Here is a 20,365-nt window from a genome sequence, read left to right on the forward strand (position 1 = left end):
TTAACTCTGTGTAGTAAAGACTTGGAAGGTAAAGTCAAAACATTGTGTTTTGAGTTGTATCCCTTCTGAAATCAATGCCCAAAGCTTTATTAAAAGTCTAAATGCACTTCTGAACTGTTTTTAAAAATGTGTTATGATCCCAGATGTCTGGTATTTCATACCTTCTGTTAGCACCTTCATCTCCAGTCCTCGAGTCTGGAGCTGTCACGATGCAGCAGCACAGACTGAAGGCAAGTGTTCTTTCGCCTTTAAAAACTTTACCTCCTTGCTATGGTGGAAGAGTCCCACAGAAATAGGAAGTTGGTGAGAAGTATTCTGGATAACTTTATACCTCTGAAATGGAGGTATAAATGCTCACAAAAATGTGAGATGAAGCACCTGTGCAAAGTTAATTATTAGTAGTAGTGGGGCAGAAGATTGTTTCCTTTTGCATAGTGGGATTTTTAATTTTTTTATTTATGTTTTCATAAACAGAAGGATTCTAATGTTGTAACTTTGCAGTTCAATCCTCGGTCTTCCAAAAGAGATGCTGATAACCAAGTAAACATTATTACTTGTTTGGAAGCTGTCTTTGTGACCCTTGATACCAGAATGTGATCTGAAAAGGAGACATTTGAAGAATCAATTATGTTGTTTGTGTTCCACAGTATACAATAGATAAAGTAGCTTTTTAAGAACTGTCTGCCTTGCTGTGCATTTCTTCCAGCAATTAAACCTGATGTGCCTGTCTTGCTTTATGCATGCCTTTAACACAGTGTCCAAAATAAAGGGAGTTTCACAATAAACTATACAGAAATTAAGAAATAAAATAAGGAAGTGCTTAAAATGTGTTGAAAAACAGGTGATAATACTGATTCACTTGATTTTTTTTTTTATTTTTCAATTTTTTTTTGTTTGTTTGATATTTTGTTCCACAAAGTGAGACAGATTCTTTGTGGTTGTGCTTGTGCTGTGAGTTTAAGATTTTGTTGTTACTATTGTTTGAGTGTGGAAACAAATCTTTCATTAACACGGGCAAACTGAACCTGCATCCTGGACGCTCTGTTTCTTCATTTTAAACTAACTGTGCTCTTGTGTTCTGTAAAGGTGTGGGCAGTACCTATAACCAAGTAACAAGTTGTCAGATTAGATGATGAAAGATGCCGCACCATGCTGCTTGGAAAGGCCTCCTTGCTGCTATTGGCTCACCTGTGCTTTTCTCTCTTTGTAGAATATGGTATCAAGTTTTCGTGTTTCTGAACTGCAAGTGCTGCTGGGATTTGCTGGACGTAATAAAAGTGGGCGCAAACATGACCTCCTGATGAGGGCACTGCACTTACTGAAGAGCGGCTGCAGCCCAGCAGTTCAGATCAAAATCCGAGAACTCTATAGGCGTCGGTACCCAAGGACGATTGAAGGACTGTCGGATTTGTCGGCTATAAAACCTGCGGTTTTCAACTTGGACAGCAGTTCCTCTCCAGTCGAGCCTGACCTGGCTGTTGCAGGCATTCACCCACTCCCTTCGACTTCAGTCACGCCTCAGTCTCCGTCCTCGCCTGTCAGTTCCGTGCTCCTCCAAGACACTAAGCCCCACTTCGAGATGCAGCAGCCATCCCCTCCAATTCCGCCTGTTCATCCTGATGTTCAACTGAAAAGCTTACCTTTTTATGATGTGCTTGACGTGCTCATTAAACCCACGAGTCTAGGTAAGTGTTTAATACCTCTGCAGCTTGCTTAATTCATTAAATAAGCTTTGCTTCTGACAATACTGACCTCAGGCTTAACTGGCTTTTTGCTGCTGGGACAAGTGGAAACTCCTTTCCTTTTACATCTTTACCTTTCCCTTTCTTTATCATTTTCCCCAAAAGTGCAAAGCCACGCTTCAGAAAATAGTGTTCTCTGTTACAAAAGTAATATGATTAAAGACCTTTGTCTTTTGAATATTGAATAATAGAGCAGGGTAATTCAATTTAAAGGCACCTACAGTGATCATCCATCTGCCTGACCAAAAGTTAGAGAGTTATGGCATTGTCCAAGTCCCTTTTAAACACTGGCAGCTTACAGTATTACAGACTGCTTTTCCAGGAACCCCGTTTGACCACTCTCTTGGTAACAAAATGTTTCCTAGTACCTAGTCTGAACCTCCACTTTTTGGCTGAAAGACTTGGACCTGAAGTTTCTGTCTAGTATAAATGAGGAACAGTTTTGTCAGGAGTAACACAAAAAAGATTTCAGGGTCAGTAATTTACAAGCTGCAACAGGGTGAAGAGAACAAGTTCATTGGTGTGTTACTTTACCCTTATCTCACTCCCAACAATTCTGCAGGCTCTGAGATCTGGCACTGAAATAGATACTTTGTGCTGCGATGTTCAGTGTTGTGCTCAGAGTGGTGAAGTTTCTCAGCCTGCAAGTTGTTGCAGTACTGTATGTTATAATATGGAGCGAACATTTGTCTCTCAAATAACCTGAAATTGGGTTTATCTTCCCCAAGTGCCTCAGTCGTGAGCATTCTTAATTATTTGGAACTACAGCTTATGTCTTGAAATTCAGTCTGGCTTACTTTACTGGCAAAAAATGTTCCCTAACTATTTAGTAGTATGCTTATAAAATAGTTTGCATCCTCTTAAACATTTTAGTTTCTTAACTGATCATAAAGTCTTTTAGGCTGTGACTTGTACCTCAGTGAGGCATGTACTGATCATCTGCCATCCTCCAGTACCTAGAGCAGAAAAATTTACTGACAAACATTAATTACAGTGCCTGTTGTCACTTCTTTGTGCATAGTGATGCTCACATTTTTTGTGCATTTGGGAGTTGTATTGAAATAACAGGTAAGTCAGAGAGCTAGGAGTCCCCCTCACTGCTTCATGCTTTAGAAAGAATGAGTGTGGTATTCCTTTCCACTAATATGAGAGCACAAATGGAAGTGTGGGGTTTGGTTTTAACCCACACTGAATTAAGTAACAAAATACTTCACCAGATGTGCTCTGTGTGTGTGTGTGTGCATACGTGCACTCTGTAGCTATTTGGAATTGTTTGAGGAACTTGGTGTGTGTTTGCTCCATCTGGGTTCCATTTCATGTTTGCCTCCTTTTTGTGTGTTTTTTTCTGGGCATAGAAACAATCTCCCCCAAATGTCACAGTGCACAAGGCAGTCCAACTCTTCAAAATTTGCCTGGTTTAGTTGTGCTGGTTTTGTATTTGTCCTCCCTGCTGCTTATCTTAAATTGGACATGTCTAATTTATCTTTATTTCAGGTCAAGATTTTTAACTTCTCAAGTTTAAAGAAAGTAGGAAAGTGACATGTGTATTCTGTGGACATTAAATACTAAAATATTGCCAATTCCCATCACAGACAGATAAGTTGGCTTCTGATGTGAACATTTTTTTTTTTTTTTTGTCATATGCCACTGAAGGGTAATTTGGGACATGAAGTCTATCTGGCTTCTCTGCCGTGAAGGGTTGTGCTCCTTCCCTTCCTCCCCAAAGGTTTAGTTACCTATAGCTGTTCCTGAATTTTCCAGCTGCCCATTAATAACTTCTGGTGCACATGCTCTTCCTGTAGTACCTTACAGGAATTGCCAGCATCTCCGTGGTATTCCTTTTGTCAGGTATTGAATGTAATATTTTGTTGTGTGTTTGTTTGAACCTTCCTCCTTTGGGAGAAAGGTTTATAACAAAACAAACAAACAAAACAAAAAAGCCGGGCTGCTTTAGTACTGAGGTGTAATGTGATACTAAACCATCTGCACGTAGTTTAATGAAAGATTTGTTCCATTGCTTTTTTTGTTAACAGTTACATGCAGTTCAGCCACCATTTGAGAATATTCAGTGACTTATGCCTTGTTCCAGGAAAAGCTCAACTGCAGATCCTGTTTTAATCAACGGTTTTAATCACCATGGTTCAACTTCTTTTGTGTCTTTCTTTTTCTAGTACAGAGCAGTATTCAGAGGTTCCAGGAGAAGTTTTTTATCTTTGCTTTAACACCTCAGCAGGTCAGAGAAATCTGTATTTCCAGGTAAGAAGTAAGTGTGTGGTATAGTGTAGGTAAACTACAAAATTTCGGGAGGTTTTGGTTCATTATATGCATCACTTACTCTGCTGATGCAGAGTGATAATCCTCACTGAAGTTACTCTTGAGTTTATATCTGTTCTGTTTTCTTCAGGACCAACTGTGCACAGAATTTGTGTGCATTTTGTGTAAATCCTACCCCATTAAAGAGTTAACAATTACTTGGTTCCAAAGAATTGTCACAGTTTAGAGAGGTGGGAAGCTTCCCTGTGTTTTTCCTGGCTGCAGGAATGGAAGCCTGCTTTGCTATTTTTTCCTGGGGTTGATGTTGTAAACTATGAGAATTCATAGGTGCTTTTTCATCCCTGGCAGCGTCCTACTTTATTGTTGCTATGATCTTTTGATAGAGGATTCTGATCCTGAAGTCCTGTGTAACTTGGCAGTAGTTAAACAGAAGTGTCACTTTCAAGGTGTTCATAGCTCAATAAATGAAAAACAAGAGCAATGTTTAGTGATGCTGGGGCAGGTGTGTCAGTTGTTTCTGTGTATGGCTGCAATATGAGTCCTGCTAAGTTGGTACTTCTATTTTTCTTTCTCTTTGTCTCAGGGACTTCTTGCCTGGAGGCAGGAGAGATTACACAGTCCAAGTTCAGCTAAGGTACGTTTTGTATAGTGTTCTCTGAAAACTTAATTGGCTAATGGGTGTTTGTGAGGACACTTGAAAATGATGCTTTCTCTTTCTATGGATACAGGTTATGCCTTGCAGAGACAAGCTGCCCTCAAGAGGATAATTATCCTAATAGTTTGTGCATTAAAGTAAATGGGAAGCTGTTCCCATTGCCGGTAAGTATGTTATGTACGTATTTGTGGCTTCTTGGTGACTTGTGAAGTGTGTATGTGTTTTTCTGTAATGTTAGCTTGCAGAAACAGTCAAGTTGTTTGTTATCACTCAGATTTCTCTAATGTTAGGTATGGAGTTTGTCTGTTTGCTGTGTGAGATAACCATTACTGCTGTTAACCATATCACAGCCACTGCATGGACTAAATGTGATTAAGCCCTCTATAGCAAACCTTGTCTTTTGCTGTTAACATAGCTGAATATGTTAAAAACAACCCAGTGTCTCATGGAGAAATCTCTCCTCACAGGTCCCCAGACTGAGTTTATTTCAGGGTGGTAGCCCTCACTGTGTGGGTGGCCTATATTTGTGATAGGCTTGAGTTCCTTCTTGTTCTGAGGGACCAACACCAGCCTCTTGTGTGCAACTTGTACACTACATCTGTCTGGTTAGAGCACAATATGTTGTGTGGATGAAGAACAGACATGTTTTAGGGTTCCTAGCATGTGCTGGTACTGGAACAGAGCACTGTTGGCAGTCACACTTCAGGGGTGTCTGATGTTGCAAAAATTAGTACATAGTCACAGGGTCATCTCAAGGCTTGGGTATAGACATAAAGGGAAAAGCTCTCTCATTCTCAAAATATCTCATGAATGGGTTTCTCTTTTTTATTTCAATAGAACAGAGAGAAACTCTTACACAACCCATTCAAAAATAGTTCTTGAGGCTGTAAAGGATGGAAAAAGTTGTAGTACAGAGGGGTTTTTCAGTAGTGGGTTTGGAAAGATGCTCTGTGGAGAGAGAATGTGTGAAACCTCTTTTTTCAGAATGTTTGTAACCACCTTGGTGTGTCACACATATTGTTCTGTACCCTCCCTCCTCCCATATGCAACTGTGCTTTTTATTTTTGCCTCTACTCAGCTTAAATGAGACTCCTTAGGTTCTCTTCCTCCTACTTCAGGTTATAAGAGGGTTTCTTTCTTGTGTTTCATTGTCAGTATATTCTGTGAATGCCAGTTATGTTCTATGGGATAACTCTGTGGGTTTTCTGTTCTGCAGATTCTTTCAGCAACCAACCAAAAAGAATTTGATGTTATCTTGTGGACATCAGTGTCAGCCGATTCTCAGTCTTGTTAATATAGTTTATGCCCTGCTGTTCTCTCCATTTTGTGTGTAACATGTCACAGTTGTAGCAGAAACTACTATTAATCTTGGATTATTACTTTGCTTTAGACCTAAATCCTCTAGGTTCTTCCTGCACGTGGTAAGATGATTCATTAATCTGTTCAGCCAAACTTTGAGAAAGTGAATAAATCACCATTGTCTTGGCAACTTCCCTTCCCCTCCTCATTCACTATGAGCTGAATGACAAATAGTCATTTGAAGGCTTTTGCAGACTTTTTTTGTTGATTTGGTCTCTCTCTGCATCATCTGGCACTTCCTTTCTGTTGCAGCAAATGTAAGAGAACTTCATTGCCTCAAAGACCACTGCCTCAGAGAACACTATTATCCATTGCAGTAGTATTAGGTAATTAACCAGTGATGCCAGCTTCTATTGCCCACTTGCACAGTTCATAAGTGAACTTCTGTCTTTGCCTGGTAGGGCAGTTCATGCCTGTGCAGATGTCTGTAAATTATTCTTGGTCATCTCCTTGCCTGCAGTCCTTACCAGAAGCTTCAGAGAAATGCTGCCCATGTGCCAGTACTCCTCCAGGTTGTGCTCATGTTAACACCATGTTTCCTTGTATTCCTGCATCTGTGTCACTGAGAAAAGCCAAATAAATGAGCAGTTATGCTTTCTCTTGATGAATTTCCTTGCTGTCGCAGATGATACCTGCCTTGAGTAGTGCAGTTCTTTGATGAGCCACGGAAGACTTGAAGACCCAAATAATGTTGGCAGTGCTTTGCCACTAGAATTGGCAGCCTGACTAAACATTGCCTGGCAATGCTGGTTGGGAGGCAAGCAGAGTGCTCCTAGAAGGATAGGAAGGGAAAGTTCCAAATTGTAGGAGTACGAGAGTGAATCTGTTCTCAGGAACAGGCTCTGTGGAAGAAAACACTAAAAGCTTCACTGAAACGAGGCATGTGCACTGCAGAGTCTGTCTCTAAAAGAAAAAAATTGGAAATGTAAGAGAACTTGCATTCAGTCTCTTCTGAAATCATTCTGTCTTTTAAATACGAAGTTGTCAGCAGTTCCCATATGTCTGCTGCCTGTGTGTTCTGGGGTAAAGCACTCACGGCGCACTGGGCTAGTGAGTAGAAGAGGCTGCTTATATTTAATTTTTTTAAAATTATTTTTGTTTTTATTTCCAGACTTGGCATCTTTCAAAGTAACTGCTTTCCCAAGCACTAGGTTGTGAATGTATGTGTTTCTCTGGTAAAAAAAAAACATGTATTTTTTTCCCAGCATATCCTTTCTGGGTGAGTTTTTAGTAAAAATCAACACTGTCTTGAACTAAATGAAATGCATCAGTAGGTCTATGCAAGATGCAGAGCTGCATCTTGTTGGCATCCTTCAGGTGCAGGATGAGTTTGAGACGAGTGACTGCAGGCTGGCTGTGAGCTCAGAGCACAGATTCTCAGGGTAGCTGTGGCAGACTGGCTTGTTTTCATCGTGACAGATGCAGGGCGAGAGCAATAATCTGCAGGCTTACTGCATGATGAGGGCATTGGAACTGGATGATCTTTAAGGTCACTTCCAACCCAAACCACTCTGATTCTATGATCTCTTAAATACAACTGGTACTCCATGTTCAGTCCTTCTTCAGGGGCCTTGGCAGAGGACAGGTGACACCTGTTGCTAATGGGGCCAGGTGTAATTGATACGAGGCAAAGCAGTCACTGGGGGGATGTGGAGCTCTTGGAACAAGGCGTAATTGTTTCTTAATCAGTAAAGTGTTTTCAGTGTGTGAAACACTGAGTAAAGTCTTCATTACTTACTCTGTTTGTCACTAAGGCTGACCTTGTGATGTTTCACTCTGTTCCAGTAGGGCATGGGGAGAAAAGGGACAAAACATCCATGTGACCTTTTACTCTTCCAGTGAACTTACCTGGACCCAAACTGTTCTCTTTCACCTTTTCAGTACTTCTGTAAAACCCAGTTAAAACAACAAATGCCTTATAACCGTGTTTGAGTTACGGTGTTACACTGTGAAAGTCTGATTTTTCTCAGAATAAATGCTGGCATTGCTCTCCAGAGTAGAGAGCCTCTGAAGTTTACCTGCTTCTCAGAGATTTGTTTAACAAATCTGTGTCAGCAGTTTCAGAGTACAGTGGGGAGACTGGGTAACACATCAATTGTCCTTTTTTTCCACAGGGATATGCTCCACCACCAAAAAATGGAATTGAACAGAAGCGACCTGGGCGTCCCTTGAACATCACATCCCTAGTTAGGCTGTCGTCAGCAGTGCCAAATCAGATTTCCATTTCCTGGGCTTCTGAAATTGGAAAGGTAACCTGCATGTTCTGTAGGATATGGGAAGTCATCTAAATAATCTGTGTGAGCATTCCTGCTCCCCTACTGCCTGATGTGGCTGGCAAGTGTTTTGTGTTAGGTGGCTGAACTTACTATCAGTGCCAGGAAACAGCTGTAACTGTGGTAGTTTCCAGTAACACGTGTGTGAGATTCACATACAGATGGGAAGATTTTCTTACAGGATTTACATTAGAAGGTCTGCTTTTAGGGTTTTCCTGAATTTCATGTCAAAGATAACAAACTATTTGTGGTGTGAATAGTAAATCTCCCTGTAGATTTATTAAGGAAAGAAGAGGAGAGTGCAAGGAATTTCTGACTTCATCCTAGGTTTAAATAACTGTTGCAGCACCTTTCCAGCTGTTGGCAAGTCAAGAACTATTTATTGTTTTATCTGTGAGCGGGTGTGTAAATTCTGGATTCAGTTATCAGAGTAGTTTTCTCTTTGAGTTTTTCTTCAAAATCAAATGCTCTGGACTAAAGATACCACGTTTCAAAGAGACTTCAGTATAAGCTTTTATATTAAAATTTTAAAAAGAAATTGGATTGAAAGCTAATGTTGAAAAAATTAGTTAGTGAAGGGCAGTGCTGACATCAAAAGACAATTTTCTAGAACAGGGATGGAGAGAAAGATCTGAGCCATTGCTTCCCAGTCAAAGCACAGAATCTTAAAATGGCTACAGTCCTGTGGGTGGTCTTGGCCTCTTGTGCTGATGCCTGCTAGCTTTCCTCCCTGTATTGCCAAAACATACTCTGATGGAAGCAGATGACTCGGAATGCTTGGACATCCTCCCCTTGCCTTGAGAGGTGAAGCAAGTTCTGTGGTTTAATGCTGGTGCCAGAATTTGCTGCTTTTCATCCTCAAAGTGAGACCCTGGGGAACAGCACAGGGTGTCACGTAAGGGCTTGTTGGCATGGACTGGGCTGATACAGGAGGGCTGCTGAGCCAAGGGGTCATAAACCCCTCAGAGCTGGGCAGACTTGAGCCTATAGAATCTTCTCTATAGGCAACAGGTGGCCATTTGTTAAGGAAAAACCAAAGATCTGGGTTTCTTAGTGGTTTCATGTGCAATTAGAATACTTTATCTGCTTCTCTAGGTAAGAGCTGATTTTCCTATAGGTGGTAAAGGAGGAGCAGGGCTTGTAGGAGTTGTTTGAAGTTCCTATGCAGTATCCAGGTGGTGTAGGAGCTCTAGGAAGGTGGCTGGCAGGGAGTGGAAATGAGAGGTCACAGGTTGTTCTTGTTACATGGATGAAACCATTATTATCCTGCAGCACTGGGGCTTGCAGACTTTTCATTAGTGACCTAGAAGAGGGAGTGAACACTGAACAAAAGAAGCTGACAAGTGGTGTGAGTTAGGGAGGAGTAGAAAATGCTGGGAAACAGGGCCAGGCTCAGCGGAATGGACATGGTGTAACAAGGCTGGGCTTAGAAGTACAGAACAAGCTAAAGAAAGGGTACAAAGAAACTGGGGCAGCTCTGTACCTTCTGAAGGTGTTGTTTATACCATAAAGACTGTTTATCTTTTGTCATGAGATCCTTTGAGCTCCCCACTGACACTGGAAAAAAGGGGAAGATTAAGGACACAAAATGTGAGAAGTTCTTAAAAGACTGCATGTATGAAATGTGTCACATATAAATTATCTTTCCAGGAGAAGAGCCCAGATTATCTCTTAGTTGTGGAATTACTTTTTAGTTCAGTTATAACTGGAGCAGGATAATTAGACCTGATTGGCCAGAGAATTCTGGCAGAATGTTGGACCTCCCCAGAATTCAAACTGTCTGTCAATGCTCTTAATAATGATTAAGCAAAAAGAAACATTTTTGTTTTTACTGTATGCTACAACTAGAGTAAATAGTGAGCTATTGTCATAGAGGGAGTAGTGTATGAAATCAGCATTTAATCTTTAATCCTTCTTTTGTAGAATTACTCCATGTCTGTGTATCTGGTTCGCCAGCTCACCTCAGCTATGCTTTTGCAGAGGTTGAAAATGAAAGGTATCAGAAACCCTGATCATTCCAGAGCACTAAGTAAGTAATAAACTTGCCTGTCTGTACTTTTGGAGGGTGGTCAGTGGCTCTTTAAAACTAGAATTGGTAATACAGAAGAGATTTGCTGTATTTTGAAAAGAAAGTCCATGCCCAGGGTTTCACAGGTTCCTTTGGCTGCTGGTGAGGCATCACACTCTTTTTCAGTGAGAGCTTTTAGGGAGCATACCCAGAGATCTCATCTGAAATGTGCTTATGGGAATGCCATGAGCACCTCTTACTGTGCTGGGCTGTGAGGTGCAGCTAGATGTCCTAAGTTCTCTTCACTTGCACCTCACTCAGTCCTGATTGTTTTATTTATCTCTTCACATGTTGGGTTGAGTTTGCTCTGTGTGGCTGTTACTGCATCTGCAGTCAAACAACATCAGATAATGTTGTGATGCAGTTTGCCAGTTGCTTATAAACAGTGAAACTTTCCTTGTTTATGAACTAGTTTCCTAGATGCTTAATTTTTTTAGATAGCTGGAAGAAAAGTGCATGTACTGCTGAATCAAGGTTAGCATTTGAAATAATGATCTCTGTGTATAACTTCTTTCTTTATTTTAATAGTTAAAGAAAAACTAACTGCAGATCCTGATAGTGAGATTGCCACAACCAGTCTGCGGGTCTCTTTGATGTGTCCTGTAAGTATGGCTGGAAATTTCCAGATACAGATTCATATTTTCATCTGTAGTGCAGAATTGGGCTGCTTTTCAAAGGCCTTGCTTTAGAAACCTCACTGGCTTTGTATTTTATATTAACAAGTCAAGGTAAAAGAGTGGGGAGAAGGGTGCATCTACAAGCACCTGATTGTAGCAGCAGTCACCCAGCTGTGGTTTAGGACTGTGAATGCCTCAGCTGTGATGCACTGAGTCATGTTGCTGCTTGTGCACAATGAGGCCTGTAGAAAGATTAATCTCCTATTTTGAGGTGCTGAGGGTAATCTGGCAGGCTGACAGAGTAATTAAAGGATACAGTGACAATTAAAACCTCTTATCTCCTTATCTTGGTGGCTTTGCTTATACTGTAGCTACAGTAGCAAACTAAAAAAAGTTGATCACCTTACAACAAGGTAATGCTGCCTTGGGGATTGTCTTCCCCAAGAAGAAATTGGTCATTCTGAGTGTAACAAGTACACAGAGCTCAGGAAAACACCTGAAATACTGGGTTAAAAGAAAATTGTAGAAGGGGGTGCTTCAGTAGGTTGTTTAATAAAAATGAAATCCTGTAAATAACATTGTTGGAAGTCCATTAGAAGTGTTCCTGACTGTTCTCAGCGTGGTGAAGCCTTGGGGCAGGGATTAATTTTTCTTTTAAGAGCACTGTGGGTGCTGTGATGGGGTGGATTTGCTTGCAGCACCCTTAGCCCTGGGCACCTCTGTAGTGAGCAGGAAGAGTTGTTTCACCAAATGCCTCTGGATTCACTCTTAACCATTCAGGCCTGTTTCTCTGTCTTCTGTTCTGACACCCTTGAAATGCATCTCCTGCAGCTGGGAAAAATGAGACTGACAATCCCATGCCGGGCTGTGACTTGCACACACCTGCAATGTTTTGATGCTGCTCTTTATCTTCAAATGAATGAAAAGAAGCCTACCTGGATCTGTCCTGTCTGTGACAAAAAGGCAGCTTATGAGAGCCTAATACTAGATGGGTAAGAGACTGGCTTTGTAGATTACACAGTTACTTAAAATTTTTCATTATGTACTCAGTAGCTACTTATGTGACTTGAGGTTTAGCCACTTCATACTTTCTTTTTGTCAAAATACTTCAGACTGGAGGAACCATTAAACTCTGTTAGTTTCTCTTCCCGTGTAATGAACTACGTAAGTTTTTCTCCTAACTGCACCATCAAACTCTTGAGTCTCAGGATATTTCCTCTGGAGAAATGTAAATGTGACATCTGGGGGTAGATCTTCCTTTTACATGTCTCTATCCCTGAAAGGTGTTAACTTCAAAATGTAACTTCTAACTGATAACCATGGTCTAACTTGGTTCAAGGGATGATGATTTCTGCTTCAGTATGTAAATCTGTGCCTTGCAATAGTGTTGGAGTGAACTATGGATAGGTTGGGATAATCTTCTTTTCTGATGTCTGCTATGGCTATAATTATAGGCTTTCGGGTAAGAGGAACTAGGGAGAGAGTAGACACAGTGGGTAGAAGGTGATCATAATTAGCTTTTTCTCTGTGTCTCCTTTTCACTTAGAATAAAAATGTCACTTAGAATCAAAAGTGAAACTTTATTTTTTCAGCCTCTTTATGGAAATCCTTAATGAATGTTCAGATGTGGATGAGATCAAATTCCAGGAAGATGGCTCCTGGTGCCCCATGAGGCCAAAGAAGGAAGCTGTGAAAGTGTCAAGTCCACAATGCACCAAAATAGAAAGTACGTACATCTGGGTACTGCAAACCAGCACAAGGTGCTTGGATAATGCATGTGGCTGTTGGTGTTTGTTTTGTGTAGGGCTTACTACTTCTAACCTTCTTGTAATTTAAACTAGAAAAGAAAGGGTTGTGTCTCTAAGAGTGCATTTTTCATCTTTGTCTTTGCTCTTTATAATAGCAGTTAAGGAAATGAAAGGTTCCTTTTGTTTTACATTCTTAAAATGATAAGTGAAAACAAAAGTTTGTTCTTCAATAGTCTCTGATACAGAAGAGTCATAAAGCAGGTACTGGGGCATAACATTCTTTGTAATGGCCACAAAGGTGATCTATTACACAGGATCTGAGTTCCTGGTTCTCTTGCAAATAGAAACTGCTGACATCACCAGCTTTTGGAGAACAATGATTTTTATTTTCTTCTTCAGGTTCCAGTGTTGTTAGCAAACCATGTTCCGTGACAGTGGCCAGTGAGGTAAACAAGAAGAAAGTTGATGTTATCGACTTGACAATAGAAAGCTCTTCTGATGAAGAAGAAGATCCTCCAGCCAAACGGAAGTGCATATTTATGTCTGAAATACACGGAAGCCCAACCAAAGGGTTTGTCAATTTTAAAGTTAGTTGTTATTCTGTAATGTCTCAGCTAAACTGATCTTTAGAGAAATGGACTTGGAATCCAGCTCTACACTTGCAGAGGAGAATGTCTAGGCCTCTCCTGTAGAAGGTTGTATTGATACAGTAACTTTGTACAGGCAAAACACTATTAAATAGTTTTACACCTCACAAAAGACTTGCGCTGACTGTTGCTGTGTTTGCAGGGACATTTCTGCATAGAAAAGGAAGCTGACTAAGCTAATGGTCAGTGTTCTCCTGAGAAAGTAGATTATACCAAGTGGAGGAACTTTATGCATTCTTGCTGAGTTAGTGTCATCTTAAAGGCTTTTCTCTTGCTGTCTGCTATACTCTCTATCTAATTTGCTCCATTGCCCAGGGGACAAGGCTGTGTTGTGTGTTGCATCCATCCTGTCAGCCTTGGAAGGGAGCCACTTTGCTGTTTTGAGTCAAGATGAGCTTTTCCTTCATCTCTCTGTTAAATTCTGGAATGTCTTGGATGCTGTTGTTGGCTGTGGTCATCAGTCAGTCCTGCACCTTGATTAGCATAACTGATGACTTCCCAAGTCCTCTGGCAACTGCTCCATCTTTGTAGTCTGGCCTGACTTTAGCACCAGGCTTGACCAGCTTCTCTCCTGCTGTGCCACCTTCTCTGTTAGATCTGTGCACCTCAACTCAGGTGCTGCTTGTAGCTTCCATAATGTTCCTGCTCTTGGCCCCTGGGGTAGCCCAGACCTGCAGGGAGTGAGGGCCACTGGTCAGGCTCGCCAGCACTCACTGCTCCAAGCTCAGCTTTTAACAATGGCTCATCAGTTAGTGTTGCTGCCTGCATGAGGTGTGTGTCTGTGTCTCTCTGTGTAGTGGCTTATGTCTTGTACTAAAATAATAATAATAAACCAAATCCCCTTCTGTTTTGAAGGTTCCCCTTCTGTTTCAGAAGTAATGAGCAGGTGTGCTGAGTCTCTAGTCCACAGGAATGTGTGTGTGGTCCTTGGTGAGCAAATAGTTGGTCATCTTCAACCTTTTTTAGCAGTGAGACTGAAATGCTGTTGCTTTTTTGTGAGGATTGTGGAGGAGTCCTCCTGCAAGAGACTCTTCCTTACTTTTACAAGAAAATGTAGCTACAAATACATCTCTTAATGAAGTTTCAGAAGGCACCAAGACTTCTTCTGTGCTCCTGTGTTTGAGATGGCTACCTGCAACTGTAATTGTAGGAGGACTGACTTTTCTTGTTTCTCTGTGACCCATGTATTTTCCTTGCTTTTTGGGTATGGATATGGCATATTTTCATTCTTCAAATCCACACCAAAGCCAGGCTTTTGGGGTATAGCTTACCTGCTTTAAACAGTGTTGTCTGAATGCTAGTTTTGGGAAAACTGGGGTGTCTTCTTACAGGCAGCAACAGTGTAGGCTGAAGTATGAGAGGTGCCTGAGAAGGGAGGGTCTGAAATTCAAGCTTCTGATGTCAAAAGTAGCTTAACAGGTAGGAGTCTGGGAAGGAAGATGTGTATAGCACTGATGGCTGGAGGGAGTGATGCGAAGCATCTGGGAGCAGAATTTTGCTTGTTTCCACCTGATACGGAGTTCATGAACTGTTTTATGTACGTGGCTGGTGCCTGAGCACCTGTGGTGGTGTTTGTAACTATGCTGCCAGGAGGGTGTGGCATGCTCCTAGAGAGCTGAACTGGAGGCTGTGAGTAAAGACAGGCTGATATTTAATTCCCACATGTGTAATCTGTGTCATCCTGTGGGGCAGGATAACAGTCAGTCATGCCCTTGGTGTAACAGGTGGGCACCGAGCAGCAGTTCTGTGGAGAAATCAAATGGAGCACTCTCCTCCTGGCTCTGCTCACCTGCACATCCCTCTGTGGGTGCTCAGACACCCATTTCTATCTTTGACTGTTGCCAATGACTCCAGCACTGTACTTTGTTTTAATGCCAACTTGCTCTTATGTCACAGCTGCTGTTGAGAGCCAAGATACGGTCATGTTATTATGAAGACTGTTATGAAAAAGGAAATTAGAGTGGAGTACTGGTAGTGAGTAGCCACGCTATAGTTGTGTTGTCACACGGTGACTTGTGAATGAGAGTGCACAGCAGTGCATGGTTTCCCTTCTGCAACTAACGGCCAGGTTGTTTGTAATTTCCCATGCTGTTTGAAACAGGGTTCTCATGTATCAGCCATCTACTGCCAGAGTGCCCAGCGTGACGACGGTCGATGCTGCTGCTATTCCTCCTTCATTAACAGACTACCCAGTACCATTCCATCATCCACCAATATCCAGTATTTCATCAGATTTGCCAGGTAAGGTGCTGAGTGTTTTTCATGGGTGTTCTGACAGCAGTATTAATTTATGGGGTGGGTAAAAACTGGAAGAATTGATTAACTCTTTGGTTGCTTTTGTTTTTTGTTTTGTTTTTTTTTTTTTTTTTTTTAATGGAACAAGTCTATATGCAGTATTGCACTGATGTGATGTCTAGACAAGCCTAGGACAGGCTTTCTGCCCATTTTCAGATTGCATTTTGCAACAGTGATGTGACAAACACTGCTTTTGGGGTACAAATTGGCACTTGGGCATGGCAGCTGGAAACTGCTCTTGCCATGCTCAGCCAGACTTTGTGTAAACATCTGGTGCTTATGTGTTGTAGATGCAAGTGAGAGTAGTTGCTTGTTTTAGTTACTAGAGGTGTGAGGGTGCTGACTCATCCCAGCCCTCAGTGTAGTTACTCTGCTAGCTGATTGTAGTGGTGCTCTGTCTAGACTGTATGAAAAAGGTTAAGGTGAGCTACAATCTGTGAGCTGACCTCTATTGACTTTCTTTACCTAGACATACCCTAAATGCCTATGATGTATTCTTCAACACTGCTGCTAAATATCAGACAAAAGGTGGGGATACTGATTGTTTTCTATCCTGGCTCCTTGAAAAGAACACTGTATATAGGGACTCTGGGGGTTCTCTTGGCCGGCTGTAACAAACCCAGAGCCCAGGAAGTGGTGACTTGTGGTGACAGGTGTCACTTTGGCCTCCTGTACTTCCCCTTTCCCTGCTCCATTGCCTGTCTCCATTCCTCCCCTGCAACATCTCTGGGTTTTTTCCTCTTCTTTCAGCACCAGTTTGGCAATGAGATGGATATCATTCCCCTTGTTTCTCTGTCCATTTTGGCTCCCTTACTGCTCCCTCCCTCCACTTCTCCCTTGTTAAGAAATCAGTTGTCTTCCCAAATTGGATAGGAGAATGTGCTGAGAGAATAGCAGTCTAGAACTGTTGTCCAGCTCTTATCAACTGAAGTTCTAGAACTTGCACAGACAAAAGAAGCTGTCAGTTCTGTAAATGCAGCTGAACTTTAAAATCTCCTTCAAAATTTTTCTCTAATGGAGGAGGAGAGATGTCACAGGCCAGAAGAGATTTGGAGGTGAGGGGAGAGGGAGGGAGTATACCATTTCTTTCTGTTGACATAGCAAACACAAGGCCAATATTTAGAAAAAAAAAAAACCAAACCAAAAAATGTGGTAATTTCATTGGTTTCATAATTCTAAACATCTTGCCCTAAATGCTTACATGCTAATGGTGTTTAAGATGGACACTAGTTGTCACTGCTCTTAGAGGATATACATTGAACTACTTGTAGTTTCCTCTTCTTCGTTCCTTTTATTTGTCTAGACACAAAACGGGGATGATATTAGAAATGTTTCCTTATTGGCTGCCCGTGGGTGGAGGAAGAGACCTGCTGCTTGTTTTTGGACTTGTGCATGTTGTGACTTTACTTCATTCCAGCATCTTTAATGTGATGACACTCTTCATGTCCCAGTTTGGCCAAGTCAGGTACAATATGCAGTGAAACTTGCATTATGAACCAACAGCTCCAAATGGCAACCTCCATCTAAGCAACCACATTGAACCACCCTGCAATATCCAGTGAATAATACATCATTATGTCATCCTCATTCTTAAAAAGAGCCACTTGTACTAGATAACTCGTTTTGCTGCTGCCTGAAGTAGTCGTTGAGAGTGCTGTCACAGTGGTATATTCCATTTAGAAACTCTGTATGAATTGCAAAATCTGTTCTACAACCACCAAAAAAATTCCTTAAATTTGTCACGCATGCATAAAAGAGAGACACGTTAATTTATTATCCTTCTCTTCTTCCTAGGTCTGGATTTTCTTTCGCTAATCCCAGTTGATTCACAGGTATGTTTCTGATCTGTTGTGGGGTTAATTTTTGAGCCTGATTTTTGTGGTGGTGTGCTCCAGTAATTATCAGGGTGCCATCATCCAAACTGTGTTTGCAGTTCACTTGCTTAGACCTAACCACAGACTAGGAAAACCTGTTTTCCTAGCAAGAACTGGTGATAAAGATGCATTAAGGAGGATACAGTTTAGCCTTTCTATGATGAATCCAGGCCTGGAAACTTTCTTTACTGTTAGTTTGCGTTTCTAAAGCAAACACATGTTCAGCACTAACTTGAATACACCCAGGGTGGTGAGGCTCTAGCCCAGGTTGCCCAGTGAAGCTGTGGCTGCCCCATCCCTGGAAGTGTCCAGGTTGGATGGGGCCTGGAGCAGTCGGGGATAGTGGAAGGTGTCCCTGCCCATGGCAAGGCGATAGGATGAGATGAGCTTTAAGGTCCCCTCCAACCCAAACCATTCTGGAGATCAAAGAGGGGGGAGTGAGGGAAGAGGGCTTGTGGCTGCTGTCCCCTCTTGGTCAGTCAGTGACTTGCAGAGCTCTGGTTCTTGCTCTGTGTGCCTTACCGAGGTCCCACTGGGAACATGTCCGGGGCTTCTTGTGTGGGGAAGATGTATCTTCAGAGCATACATTTCCCTCGTGCAGCGAGTCTCTTCACTCTTCATTGTTTGTTTCAAGCAGTACTGTCCTCCTATGTTTTTGGATAGTCTCACCTCAACCTTAACAAGCAGCACGCCTGGCAGCATCATCACCTCCACCAGCCACCACGAGAGCAGCACGCACGTTAGCTCCTCGGGCCGGGCCGAGGCCGGCGTCATCACCAGCAGCGGCGGCAGCGCGCCCGACATCATCTCCCTGGACTGACCCTCGGGGCAGCACGGCACCCCGCAGGCATTGCACACAGCTGCTGCTGCTCCTCCTTACCCCCTGGAATTCCAGCACCTCGGAGCTCACGCTGATATTTATTGAAAGGATTTGCCTCCTGGGAGAGTGGGGTGAATTTGTTGATGCTAGGAGGAGAAGCGATAGGATGATTTTTGTTTATTTTTTTCTCCCACCCCTCCCCCCTCATTGAATAGCTGGTATGGAAAAGGCCCTTTTGAGAACACATGTTCATGCTTTTGGTTTGTTCTGGGGATATTGACTTTCTGTTGCTGCGTGGATTCCATAAGTGATTTTTAATTTTGTTGTAAAACACAGCAATAATGTAAAAACAAACGAGTTTTTTTTTAATAAAGGAAAGCACTTACTCACTCTAGGACAGCAATTAGGACAAAGGTGCAGAAGTGTAAGAATTAGTGAATTTTTAAGATTTTCACTGGGGCCTGTAATAAACTTCATTAAGAGAATGAAGCTTTGAAATAGCCATGACATGTGTTATATGTCTTGTTCCCCACCTCCCCCTTACCTGGGGACGTACAGGAAGCCTCTATAAATGGAGTTGTTTGGGGTTGTTATTTTTTTTCTAGTTCCATGTTTTTCACAAATGCAACTAGAGCCTAAGCTGTGACCTCTTCTGCTTTATGTTCTTTGAGCTAGGAAGGGGACAGACTATCTATGCAAACCCTGCATCACACAGTCTCTGTGCTGCCATGTTATAATTGGGACACCTCGCCACCACCAAAAACTCCCAGTATACAGCTGAGTGTGCAGCTCTAAGGAGACAAAATAGGAATTGCTTTCTCCAGTGCAGGAGTATTTTCTAGGATTTCTTGATTATGGTTTCTGTCTCTTCAGTAGCTTCTGTATTCCATGTGGACTGTGAGGGAGGCTTGGCTTTTAGGAGATAGAAGCCATAGCTGCGCAGTCCCCACCTAATTTTGAATTGTGTGTTTAGGGCTTAATGATGCTTTGCCCTATATTTCCTGGCCTCCTGATTGTTGCTTTTCTACTTCAAAGGGAACAACTTCCCCCCGTTTTACTCCTGTGATGACCGTGCTGCTTTGTTTGTGTGTACGCAGTGTCTGCCCGCACACACCTCTGGGGATAACCTCAGCAGTACTGTATGTGGAAGAGGTTACAGACTAGGAAAACCAAGTCATTTCCATAGAGCTGGAATAATGGTATTGTCTATGTATGCTGAAATAACAGCTTTTCCAAGTGTTGTGTTTCTCTTAAGTAACTGTATTTGAGATTATTCCTTCGCTAATGACCAGATCTTACTTTTTTTGCTAATTTTATGTTCCTTTTTTCTTATCTTTTTAGTTGGATGTCTGGTGCTTTTTGCCTTCCAGTACTGTTACAGTATTTGAACCAAGTACGTGGATGAGAAATATTGAAACAGGATGTTTTGTACCTCTTGTCTGCCCTGTACCCCCACCTTTAATGCTGCATTACTGTTTGTTATTGCCTTTTTTGTATGATTTTTCACAGCAGTCTTGAGTTCACATGTTGGTCTTAATAGTGCATCCAGTCTTTCTTTTCTTTTTTCTTATCTGTTTAATATTTTGTATCTGTTAAGGATCAGTTTCTAGCATGATTTATTTCCAATAAAACCATGCTTTTCATGAAGTTTTTCCTGATGGCCTGCAGCAGATCAGTGCTTTCTGCATCACCATTGCACGTCGACTTGACCTATAAGTAGAGTGTGGAAAGAGGTTCCAAAGTAATTCTGAATAAAAGATTTAAAACTGGTCTCTGGTGAAGATGCTGTTTGTGCTCTTAATGTCAAACTCAAGTGTGGCTAAACGGGCTGAGGGGATGAGAACATCTCACAGGTACATTAGAAAAGTGAAGCAAGGACAAGTGTCCGTCTTAGGATGTGCTCTAAACCACTCAGGGTATAATAAAGTACAGCTGCAATTTTGTAAATTACTGAGCTCTGTGTAGCAGGCAGTAATTGGGACTGAGGTAGGAT

At 41.9% G+C, this 20,365-nt stretch overlaps 1 protein-coding gene across 4 annotated transcripts in view; it reads left to right on the forward strand.

The window, feature by feature from the left end:
* PIAS2 (protein inhibitor of activated STAT 2) overlaps positions 1 to 20,143 on the forward strand; it is a 31,458-nt gene extending 11,315 nt beyond the window's left edge. For 2 of the 4 annotated variants that reach the window (XM_069001097.1, XM_069001099.1), the window contains exons 2-14: positions 1,211 to 1,685; positions 3,914 to 3,998; positions 4,600 to 4,650; positions 4,745 to 4,835; positions 8,145 to 8,279; positions 10,227 to 10,332; positions 10,900 to 10,973; positions 11,820 to 11,980; positions 12,581 to 12,714; positions 13,136 to 13,307; positions 15,485 to 15,624; positions 17,473 to 17,510; positions 18,190 to 20,143. In XM_069001097.1, coding sequence (XP_068857198.1) covers positions 1,211 to 1,685; positions 3,914 to 3,998; positions 4,600 to 4,650; positions 4,745 to 4,835; positions 8,145 to 8,279; positions 10,227 to 10,332; positions 10,900 to 10,973; positions 11,820 to 11,980; positions 12,581 to 12,714; positions 13,136 to 13,307; positions 15,485 to 15,624; positions 17,473 to 17,510; positions 18,190 to 18,372 — 1,845 coding nt within the window. In that variant the 3' untranslated portion in view covers positions 18,373 to 20,143. Of the gene's footprint in view, positions 1 to 1,210; positions 1,686 to 3,913; positions 3,999 to 4,599; positions 4,651 to 4,744; positions 4,836 to 8,144; positions 8,280 to 10,226; positions 10,333 to 10,899; positions 10,974 to 11,819; positions 11,981 to 12,580; positions 12,715 to 13,135; positions 13,308 to 15,484; positions 15,625 to 16,147; positions 16,207 to 17,472; positions 17,511 to 18,189 lie in introns of all 4 variants that reach the window. The other 2 variants (XR_011147657.1, XM_069001098.1) reach the window with 2 other exon arrangements.
* Positions 20,144 to 20,365: the final 222 nt, after the last annotated feature.

This window comes from Aphelocoma coerulescens (genome assembly GCF_041296385.1).
Source record: "Aphelocoma coerulescens isolate FSJ_1873_10779 chromosome Z unlocalized genomic scaffold, UR_Acoe_1.0 ChrZ, whole genome shotgun sequence".
Classification (NCBI taxonomy): Eukaryota; Metazoa; Chordata; class Aves; order Passeriformes; family Corvidae; genus Aphelocoma; species Aphelocoma coerulescens.